At 41.8% G+C, this 11,367-nt stretch overlaps 2 protein-coding genes across 2 annotated transcripts in view; one reads left to right on the top strand and one right to left on the bottom strand.

Annotated features, from left to right (window-relative positions):
- The window catches only part of Sde2 (SDE2 telomere maintenance homolog), a 7,113-nt gene extending 6,237 nt beyond the window's left edge, over positions 1–876 (bottom strand). The window contains exons 1-2 of the mRNA XM_045144122.1: positions 871–876; positions 355–570 (exon numbers count right to left, since the gene is read on the bottom strand). Of these exons, the coding sequence (XP_045000057.1) occupies positions 355–570; positions 871–876 (222 nt within the window). The remainder of the gene's footprint in view (positions 1–354; positions 571–870) is intronic.
- Positions 877–1,178: 302 nt separating this feature from the next.
- LOC101604726 (histone H3.3A) lies at positions 1,179–11,159 on the top strand. The gene is made up of 3 exons (XM_045157235.1): positions 1,179–1,330; positions 3,347–3,500; positions 10,515–11,159. Exons 1-3 carry the CDS (start codon positions 1,203–1,205, stop codon positions 10,641–10,643), a joined length of 411 nt encoding a protein of 136 aa, XP_045013170.1. The 5' UTR covers positions 1,179–1,202; the 3' UTR covers positions 10,644–11,159.
- Positions 11,160–11,367: the final 208 nt, after the last annotated feature.

Here is an 11,367-nt window from a genome sequence, read left to right as displayed (position 1 = left end):
CTGCTGCTGCTGCCTTCCCCACAGTTGTTGCTGAGCTTCACCATCTTGTCTCTCTTCTCTCTGGTCACCGACCATATTTTTTTCCCCCCTTCTCTCTCTCCTCTCGCTCGCTTTATTCCCCCCCCACACCTCTCCACCCCCATCGTTTCTCATCTTCCCCATTTTCAAAAGGGAGGGAAAAAAAATTTTTTTTCAAAGAACATTTTTTTTTCTCCTTTTTTGGAGAAACGGAAACTTGATGCATTTGAAATGCAAAAAAAAAAAAACTTTTGCATTTTGGAGGGCGGCACGTGGCAAGGGCTTTGGGGGTATTTTCGACCGATTTTGCTGTTTTTGTCTCTTCGGGAGGGAAACGGGATCCGTTTTGCGATTGTTTTCCATCTTGTTCCGGTGTGGGAGCCGAGCCGGTGCCCGCGCGAGGCGGCGCCGGAGGCAGGGCGGGCGGGCGTGGGGCACCGGTGCCCAGGCCCGGGGGAGGCACGGGAGAAGCAAAACTTTCCGTGGGGCCGGGCGCCGGGGGCAGCGCTCGTTGAGGCCGGGGTGCGGGGCCCCGGGATGCCGCTGCGAAAACTGCGGGGACCGGCTTTGTGGATGGCTCGCGGCGGGTAGGCTGTCGTTGTCGTTCGAGACTCCTTTTTTTTTTTTTTTTTTTTTTTTTTTGTCAACACCACCGTATAAGATGCGAAACCAATAGTGTTTTCAGATATTTACAGAATCCCATCAACCACCAAACGCAAAGGGGTGGCGGCGGGGAGGGGGGAAGCCGCTGAAACTGTTCTTTTTTTTTTTTTTTTTTTTCTGTAATTCGACTCGACCTTTCTGTGGTCCGCGGCTTGGTTCTTCTGACTTGTTAGTGGCTCGAATGTTTACAGACATTCTTAGTTGTTCTTTAATTAAGGAAATTGGATCAAAGCTGTTGTGGTGGGGAGGGGTAGCCGTTTATCGTTCGGAATTGTCATTTTTCGAGTGCCCATGTTGACAATTTTCTAGTGTGAATTTTTCAAGAAGTCATATTTGCGTAGTAGACGTAGTATGCACCCTTTCGGATTAATTATGTAACATCACGGACTTTTCTCTATAGTGGTCAGTTTCCAGATTTGACGGGCAGGAGACAGCGACAGGAAAATTTCATGCTTAATTAGCTAAATGATCTTTTCTGTTTTATTTTAATGCTGGTAGGTAGGTGAGGAGGTCTTTATACCATGGCTCGTACAAAGCAGACTGCCCGCAAATCCACTGGTGGTAAAGCACCCAGGAAACAACTGGCTACAAAAGCGGCTCGCAAGAGTGCGCCCTCTACTGGAGGGGTGAAGAAACCTCATCGTTACAGGTATTATAGGAAAAATGAGTCTTGTACATGTCCCTATAATTTGAACAAAAAAAATGGTAGCAGTTATGCTTCTTGCTGTGGGGAAACAATATTTCTCCCCTCCTTTATTTTTTTCGAGGTAGAGTCTTGCTGTAGCCCAGGCTGACCTGGAATTCACTCTGTAGTCTCAGGGTGGTCTTGAACTCACAGGGATCCTCTTACCTCTTGCGGAGTACTAAGATTAAAGGTGTGTCCCACCACTCCCGACTCAGTATTTCCCTTTTAAAATATTTACTACTGTTTGAATGCATAAAATGCTAGTTTTTGTTTGTTGCATTCATTTAATTTAAAGCTATAATCTAAAGGCTTTAGGGAGCTCAGTATTCACTGATAATATAACTACAGTTGGCAGTTAAGTTAAAAAAAATTTTACCTAGTAAAGTTATTTTTTTTGTTGTTTACTTTTTGGTTTTTCAAGGTAGGGTCTCACTAGCCATGGCTGACCTGGAATTCACTGTGTAGTCTCAGGGTGGCCTCAAACTCATAGCTACTACCTCTGCCCCCTGAGTGCCGTGAATAAAGGTGTGTGCCACCACACCGGCTAAAGTGATGTTTTTTAAATACATTTTTCAGGTTGTCCCTCCTTACTTATGGTAAAATAGCTTAATCAAAATGGGGTGGCTAATAAAGTCTCTATTCACCATATTTACTTGATTGGATTTTCCCTCCATTATTAGCTCATGTGGTTTTGACCTAAGTAGTGTTGTTACAGACATCTGCCATTAGAGGGCAGGAGTTGTCCACATCTATATACCCAAATTTTACAGTTAAGATACAAGCTCATACAGTAGAATAAGTAAAGTCAGATTCATAGGCTAAATTTTGTAGATAATGACTTAGCTTATCAAAAGAATAAAAAACTTCCATGTGGAAGAAACTGTAACCCAGAGATTTCAAATTTAATTACTCATGAAGGATGATAGTACTGTGAAATTAAATTAGAATGCCACAACTATGTGTGTCTGTCTATATACGTACCTACAGGGCTTGTTCTTTTGTTTTGCTTTGTTGTTTGATTTTTTTTTTTTTTCCAGGTAGGGTCTCACTCTAGTCCCAGGCTGGTCTCAAACTCAGCAGCAATCTTCTTCCTCAGCCTCCTGAGTGCTGACATTAAAGGCATGTGCCCAACTCTGGGCACATTTGGTTGTTTGGAGTTTTTGAAGGGTCTCACTCTGTCCCAGGCTGACCTGGACTCTCTATGATCAACCTGCCTCATTGTTGGGATTAAAGATGTGTGCCACCACACCCAGTTCGCATTTAAATATATATAAATTTTTGTTATTTATTTGAGAGCAACAGACAGACAAAGGCAGAGAGAGAGAATGGGAGCGCCAGGACCTCCAGTCACTGCAAATGAACTCCAGATGCATGCCTCCCCTTGTGCATCTGGCTAACGTGGGTCCTGGGGAACCAAGCCTCAAACTGGAGTCCTTAGGCTTCACAGGCAAGCGCTTAACTGCTAAGCCATCTCTCCAGCCCACACATCTATATCTTAAATGACATGTACTGAATTATGTTAGCAAGTCTTTTAAAGTAATTTAGGGTGAAAGTGGGGCAAAGGAATCATACTAAATTGAGAAGAGTCTAAACATGATAATAGGGCTTTGATAAAATACCACTTTGTGCTGTTTTTCCATTAACAGTGGCTTACTCTTAATGGTTAAATGTTCAAGTCATAAAACTGATCAGTGAGCCTGGTGTGGTGCATACGTCTTTAACCCCAGCACTTGGGAGGCAGAGAGGTAGGAGGATCACCATGAGTTGAAGGCCACCCTGAGACTTCATAGCGAATTCCACATCAGCCTCCCATGGAAGAACCAAAAAAAGAAAAACCAAAAACTGGTTAGTGAAGTTTGATGCTGAAGAATGGTTGAATGGTTTCTATTTTGAAATTTTAATGCATTTCCTTTAAAACTGACCAATTTTCCTTTCATGCTATGTATGTATGGTAACCCTTTTTTATGTTAATTTTTTAAGGCCTGGTACTGTGGCACTCCGTGAAATTAGACGCTATCAGAAGTCCACTGAACTTCTGATTCGCAAACTGCCCTTCCAGCGTCTGGTGCGAGAAATTGCTCAGGACTTCAAAACAGATCTGCGCTTTCAAAGTGCAGCTATTGGTGCTTTGCAGGTAAAATGGTGGGCAGGGAATGCCCTTGAGAAACTGTTCATCCTGTATGCCAAGAGCAATTGTAAATGTTTGCATATTTTTATGTAGTTTACCATTTACTTTAAGCTAGCTGATTCTTTGCCTAGGAAACTAACAAAAGCATAAGTTGTTCAAGGACCTTTACATAAAAATGGAAAAATCATAATTTCATTCTCAATACTTTGTTTACTTATTTGAGAAGAGAGGAAGAATGAGCATGCCAGGACCTTCAGCCACTGCAAATGAACCCCGGACGCTTGTGCCACTTTGTGCATATAGCTTACATAGATCTTGGGGAATTTAACCTGGGTCTTTAGGCTTCGCTGGTAAGCACCTTAACTGCTAAACCATCTCTCCATAACTTCATTATAAAGCTTAAATGTTGCAGTGAAGGGCTGGAGACATGTTTTAGTGGTTAAGGTGCTTGCTTACCCATGAAGCCTAAGGACCCATGGAAGCCAGATGCACAAGATGGCACATGCATCCAGGGTTCATTTGCAGTGGCTGGATGCCCTGACCCACCCATTCTATCCCTTTCCCCCTCCCCTCCCTCTCTCTGTCTGCCCTCCCACCTCCAAAAAATAATTAACTAATTTTTTAAAATACTGCACTGTTGGGCATGGTGGTGCACTCCTTTAATCCCAGCATTCGGGAGGCAGAGGTAGGAGGATTGCCACGAGTTTGAGGCCACCCTGAGACTACATAGTGAATTCCAGGTCAGCCTGTGCTAAAGTGAGATCCTACCTTGGAAAAACCAAAAAATAAAAATAAAATAAATTATATATATATGTGTGTGTATGTATATAAGGCACAGAAAACAATGCTTAAAGATTTCTGACTTGTTTTATGGGTACATCAGGGCATTAAGATACAGGACTAGAGGTCTTTGTTGCCACCCTTTCAAACAGTGACTATCATAAAAGAAGTACTTGAATTTCTTCCTAGACCTAAGATGAAGGTGTAGAGAGTTGAGTGTATGGAAGGATAGTCAGCATCAAGACTCGTACATTATGGGAGGCTGGAGAGATGGCTCAGCAGTGAAGGCACTTGCCTGCTAAGCCTAGCTACCTGGGTTCCATTGCCCAGTACCTGTGTAAAGGCAGTTGATGGCATATGCATCTGTTTGTAGTGACTAGAGTCCCTGGCGTACCCATTTTCTCTCTGTTCTTTCTCTCCCTGGTTACAAACAAGTAAATAAATAAATGAATTACTACATTTTATGGTTAAAGCAGTGAGCATTAGTTAAGATTAGGGGAGAAAATTTGCTTGAAGGTAAGTGACCCGTAAGGAGATTGGAATTTGAAGACATGGTTTGCTAAAGGAGGTTGTGGATTTCACCTTAAATGGGAGACATAATGAATTTAGTTATCCCTATTGCCAGAATGTTAGGGCATTGTGAAACTGTTAAAAATTGCTATTTTCTTAGTGGTTAAGCACGTGCCTGTGAAGCTTATGGACCCCAGTTCAAGGCTCGATTCCCCAGGACCCATGTTAGCCAGATGCACAAGGGGGTGCACACGTCTGGAGTTCGTTTGCAGTGGCTGGAAGCCCTGGCGCGCCCACTCTCCTCTCTGTCTCTTTCCCTCTCTGTCTGTCGCTCTCAAATAAATAAAAAATAATTTTAAAATTGCCATTTAAAGTTAACATATTTGATATAGTTACATTGATTGCTCACATAATCTATTTTATATTGGGTAGTTGGCATTCTTTAGATCCTGTGTTCCTCAAAAATATGGTAAGACTACCGCCTCTATCAGAAGCATGGATTTCAGAATAATTACAAATCCAGATTGCTGGGAGCCATTGCAGATCTAACTGGTCCAGAATCTATGTAAGACTATTGGAGGATTTTCCAAGCTGCTGTTGCTGTGCCTGGCTTTTGCTTTATATGTGAGAAAGATTCGATAGGTGGATTCTGCCCTGAAGCATAATTGGTTGAGCTGTTTCTATGGTTAGTCTAAACTTCCTTTGATTGGTGAATTCCAGGAATAGGCATCTATTAAATTCTCAGTGGGCTGAAATTATAGCTACTAAGAATTTCCCATGCTGTTATTTAAAACTTTAAATTTTTTTGTTTTAATAATTGCTTCTCTTCAATTCCTGTATTGTTTATTACTGAATCAAGGTATTGCTAAGATCCCCCAAATCAGTATAAAGCTGATAGTTTTGTTTTCTAATTACTGTTAGCAGGACTAGCTTACTAAGACACTATTCTTGAAAATCCAGCATTTATTGAAGTTTAAATGTCAGTAAATAACTGTCAATTGAGATTAGTAAGCATACTGATTATGATTAAAAAGCTCTTGTCTTTAAAGTTGATCATGTGTAAACTTTGGTTGTTAATCAGTTACATGGTTGCCATTAAGCATGATTGTACTAGTTTTGAGTAAAAAGTACATTTGCTTTTATTAGAAAGAAGGATCTTTGTTGCAAGTGTTTGTTTTACATTTGCTTTTAAACATACTTACTAGTTTTAAAGATAACAGGGATAAGGGCTAGGAATGTGAAGTCATTTTATTTTTGGCTTTGGAATTACAGCTTAAGATGGGCACCTGCAGTCCTTGGGAACATTGGATTTCCTAAACTTGCCTAGCATTGGTAAGGTGATTCCTAAATTAGCTACAGTACAGATAGCAATGTAATGGTTAAGTGGAAAAGTTAGAATGATACAGGATGGGTTTCATCTTATTTTTAGTTTATTTTCACTTATTTGAGAGCAACTGAAAGAAAGGCAGGGAGAATGAGCAGGCCAGGGCCTCCAGCAACTGCAAACGAACTCCAGATGTATGCACCCACTTGTGCATCTGGCTAATGTGGGTCTTGGGAAATCAAGCCTTGAACGGGGCCCTCAGCTTCACAGGCAAGGGCTTCTTGTCACTGCAAATGAACTCCAGGTAACATGCACCACTTTGCATCTGGCTTTATATGAGTTCTGGGGAATTGAACCCATGCTGTCAGGCTTTGCAAGCAAGTACCTTTAAACCCTGAGCCAGAGCCGTCTCTCCATTCCAACCGTTAGAAGTTCAAAGATAGCACTTAGAGAGTCCCAGCTGCTACATGCCACATCTGAAAAGTCACAAGTAGGCCAATAGATAAAACTATTCTAAATGGTCTGAGGATCATGGTACCTATTGACTGTCCACTGTGAAACGTTGCATTAGGTTTGCATAATCCTAAAATGCTGAGTTATTTCTTACCTGGGGAGCTTCAGTTACAGTGTCTGCATGGTAAATATTTTGGAGTAGGGTAAGATAGGAGATAAATTGCATAGAAAAGAGCAGGCTAGGGCTGGAGAGATGGCTTAGTGGTTAAGGCACTTGCCTGCAAAGCCAAAAGACGGATTTGATTCCCCAGGACCCACATAAGCCAGATGCACATGGTGGAGTTCGTTTGCAGTGGTTGAAGGCCCTGGCATGCCCATTATCTATCTTCTGCCTTGTTCTTGTTCTCGTTTTCTCTCTCTCTCTCTCTGAAATAAAAAAGAGCAGGCTAGGTGTTTTTGTTCGTTTTGCTTCTGTACTGCTGGGGATTAAACCCAGAGCCTTGCACAGCTCGTGCCCCTGTACTGCATCCCTGCTGCTAGAGTAGAGATTGTGTTTTGTTTTTCGAGAGGAGGGTCTCTACCACAGGCTGGCCTGAAGTAACTATGTAATAGCAGGGAGGCCTCAAACTCCTTGATCCTCCTACCTCTGCCTCCCTAGTACTGGGACTAAAGGTGTGCGTCACCAAGCCCAGCTTGTTTTACTATTTTGAGTCCGGATCTTGCTAAGTTTCCCAGAATGGCCTTGAACTTCTTGTGACCTTTCTCTGCCACCTAAGTATAGAGTCCTGTACCACCTGGCCTAGCTAGAGGTGTACTTTTGTTTATTGTGTTTTGTTTTTCATGGTGGGGTCTCACTCTACTCCAAGCTGACCTGAAGTAACTATGTAATCTCTCAGGGTGGCCTAGAGTGCACAGAGATCCCACCTCTGCCTCCCAAGTGCTGGCATTAAAGGCGTGCATCACCACACCCGATGCTGCAGCTGGGGTTTTTAAAATTAGGGTTAGATATAAAAATAAACTACAAATACTGAACATCTACATGGGGACAAAGCATTGGGGGTATGATATGAAGTCTTATCAAGTAACTGAAAGATAAAAACTTGACTGATAGAGCTGGAGAGATGGCTCAGCACTTGCTGGCAAACCTTAACAACCTATGTTTGATGCCTCAGGACCAGTGTACAGTTAGATGCAGAAAGTGGCACGTGCATATGGAATTTTTATTAGAGAATGGATGCACCAGGGCCTCTTGCCATTGAAAATGAACTCCAGACGCATGTGCATGAGGCTTAAATGGGTTGTGGGGAATCAAACCTGGGACTTCAGGCTTTCCTGGCAAGTACCTTAACCGCTAAGCCATCTCTCCAGCCTTTGTTTGGTTCTATTGAGGTAGGGTATCACTCTATCCCAGGCTGACCTGAAATTTACTATGTCATCTGGGTCCGGCCTTGAACTCAAACGATCCTCCTACCTCTGCCTCCCAAGTGCTGAGAGTTTAGGCATTGCCACCACGCCAGCAGAAGCTGTTCTGTTGCACAGTGTTGGTGGAGAAGAGGGAATGCTAAGCGCACTACCACAGTGCTCCATGTCCTGCCCTTGCCTTAAATACATCTGGAACATAATCTGTACAAACAAGAGGCCCAAATCATCACTGCTCCAAATTGCTACTTATAGAAACTAGGAAATGTAAGAAGCCTAGATGCCTTCCAACGAATGAGTGGGTAATGGTGATATGGTGTATCTAAACAAAGGCCTTTTCACCTGTGAAGAAAAATTACTTAGTGCTGGCCATGGTAGTGCATGCCTTTAAGCACTCAGGAGACAGGAGGATTGCTGTGAGCTTGAGATCAGCCTGGGACTACAGAGTGAGACCTTGTCCTGATGAAATAAAAAAAGAATTTAATGCTTTAAATCCAAAACCAACCACAAGGTCTAGCTACATACCTCAGACTGGTCTAGAACTCATTGCAATCCTGCCTCAACCTCCTGAGTGCTTTAGTTACAGACATGCCATCACCAAGACCAGCTGGCCTGGACAGTTAAAATGTTGGTTGGGGAGTTGGCTCAGTGGTTAAAAGTGCTTCCTTACAAAGCCTGCCTGTCTAGGTTTGATTCCCCAGTGTCCATAAAGCCAGCCTTACAAAGTAGCACGTGTGTCTGGACTTTCAAGCAAGGGGTTCTGGCTCTCTTCCTTTTTCTTATTTCCTTTTTCTGTCTCATAAATACATAAATCAATTTTTTTTTTTTCAAAGTATGGTCTCCCTCTAGCCAAGGTTGACCTGGAACTCACTCTGTAATGCCAGGCTGGCCTCAAATTTACAGCAGTTTTCCTACCTTGGCCTCCCGGGTGCTAGGATTAAAGGTATGTGCCACCATACCTAGCCAATAATTTTTTCATTTCAAAATGAGTATGTGGCCAGTGTGGTGGCAAATGCTGTTAATTCAGCACTCAGAAGGTTTGCCACAAGTTCAAGAATAGCCTGGTCTTTATAGTGAGTTTTGGATCATAAGACCCTGCCTTAAAGAAAAATACAGTTAGCCTAAACTAAAAAATTCTTGCTGGATGGGACGGGCGTGGTAGCGCATGCCTTTAATCCCAGCACTTGGGAGGCAGAGGTAGGAGGATCACCATGAGTTCAAGGCCACCCTGAGACTCCATAGTGAATTCCAGGTCAGCCTGGGCTAGAGTGAGACCCTACCTCAAAAAACCAAAAAAAAAAAAGAAAAATCTTGCTGGAAGCTAAGCGTGGTGGTTCATGCCTTTAATTCCAGCAGAAGCAGGTGGATTGCCATGAGTTCGAGGCCACCCTGAGACTCCATAGTGAATTCTAGGTCAGCTTGTACTAGAGCAAGACCCTACCGAGTAAAAGAAAAAAAAATCTTGCCAGGCGTGGTAGTGCACACCTTTAGTTCCAGCACTTGGGGAGGCAGAGATAGGATTGCCCTGAGTTCAAAGGCCACCTTAAGAACTACATAGATCCAGGTCAGCCTAGGCTAGAGCAAGTCTCTACCTTGAAAAACCATTAAAAAAAATCTTCAGTATAGGCAACTGTAAGATTCATTAGTGGCTTATGAGTTGGGTTTTTTTCTGATTTATTTTTATTTATTATTAGAGAGGGAAAGAGAGAGAGAATGGGCATACCAGGGCCTCTAGCCACTGCAAATGTACTCCAGACACTTGTACCACAATGTGCATCTGGTTTATATGAGACCTGAAGAATTGAACCTGGGTCCTTAGGCTTTGCAGGCAAATGCCTTAACTGCTAAGCTATCTCTCCAGCCCATTAGTTGGTTGTAAGAGGAAGCTCTTCCTTTTCCTCCTCACATGCAAGTGTCAGTGAATAATTCCCACCACCACAGTTGTGCTTGGTAGTAAGTAGGAATGTGCCTTGAAAGAATCTTAAGAGTGAAATGGGGGAAAACGGGATCAACAAAATGTCAGATTAGAGTATTTAGAGGTACTTGGAAGTAAGTTGCATGTATCAAAGGGTAAGTAAGAAACCAAGCTGGCATACACCTTGAGTCCCCAGCACTTGGGAGGCCAAGTTAGGAGAATCTCTCATGGAAAAAGAAAAAATAGGGCAAGGGATGTGGCCTAGTTGTAGAGAACTCAAATATTATACAGGATCCTCTGGGCTCAACCCCAGCCTCCTCACAAAAGTTAAGATTAGGGAAATTTAGGGTCTTAGAGGATTGAAACCAATTTACTATATTATAACTAGCAAGGCAAGGGAAGAGTTCAGTTAGAGTGAGTAGATTTAGGTTGGGGCAGCTGTAGTCTTAGTAATTTGATTTGTATAATCTGTTAAAAATCTACAGACTTTAAGCATTTGACAAGCTTTTAATGTAAGCATTTAGTAAAATGGTCACCTTTTCATGAAAACTCTTATTTTAATGAGTAAGTATATCTTATGAATAACACCAATAATAAGGTTTCTTTTTTATTATTGCAGGAGGCAAGTGAGGCCTATCTGGTTGGCCTTTTTGAAGATACCAACCTGTGTGCTATCCATGCCAAACGTGTAACAATTATGCCAAAAGATATCCAGCTAGCACGCCGCATACGTGGAGAGCGTGCTTAAGAGTCCACTATGATGGGAAACATTTCATTCTCGAAAAAAAAATTTTTTTTTTCTCTTCCTGTTATCGGTAGTTCTGAATGTTAGATATTTTTTTTCCATGGGGTCAGAAGGTACCTAAGTATATGATTGCGAGTGGAAAACTAGGGGACAGGAATCAGGTATTGGCAGTTTCTTCATTTTCATTTGTGTGTGGATTTTTAATATAAATGCGGGGATGTAAAGCATTAATGCAAGTCAAAATGTTTCAGTGAACAAGTTTCAACAGTTCAACTTTATAACAATTATAAATAAAACTGTTAAATTTTTCTGGACAATGCCAGCATTTGGATTTTTTTAAAGTAAATTTCTTATTGACGGCAACTAAATGGTGTTTGTAGCATTTTTATCATACAGTAGATTCCATCCATTCACTATACTTTTCTAACTGAGTTGTCCTACATGCAAGTACATGTTTTTAATGTTGTCTGTCTTCTGTGCTGTTCCTGTAAGTTTGCTATTAAAATACATTAAACTATATACCTGCTTTTGGTCTTTATTAATGAACTTTAATTTACTCTTAGTAGAAATAAGTTTTTCTTATCAAATGCTTTTTTAGATACCTTATATTTAAGACAAAACGCTGGGAAATTAGAAGCTCGGGATGGAAAGGAACAGGCTCTACTGGCTTTATTTCTTTTTTTGATTTTTTTGTTTGTTTGTTTTTGTTTTTCAAGGTAGGGTCTCA

This window comes from Jaculus jaculus, chromosome 1 (assembly GCF_020740685.1).
Source record: "Jaculus jaculus isolate mJacJac1 chromosome 1, mJacJac1.mat.Y.cur, whole genome shotgun sequence".
In the NCBI taxonomy this organism is placed as follows: domain Eukaryota; kingdom Metazoa; phylum Chordata; class Mammalia; order Rodentia; family Dipodidae; genus Jaculus; species Jaculus jaculus.
The sequence above is the reverse complement of the archived record's forward strand: the minus strand, read 5'-3'. Positions and strand labels throughout refer to the sequence as shown.

Bases quoted from the DNA above. Each gene is read 5' to 3' on its own strand.
- LOC101604726 (XM_045157235.1), top strand. From the start codon at position 1,203: ATGGCTCGTACAAAGCAGACTGCCCGCAAATCCACTGGTGGTAAAGCA. The intron at 1,331-3,346 runs GTATTATAGGAA...TAATTTTTTAAG, and splicing joins AAGAAACCTCATCGTTACAG to GCCTGGTACTGTGGCACTCC. The intron at 3,501-10,514 runs GTAAAATGGTGG...TTATTATTGCAG, and splicing joins CAGCTATTGGTGCTTTGCAG to GAGGCAAGTGAGGCCTATCT.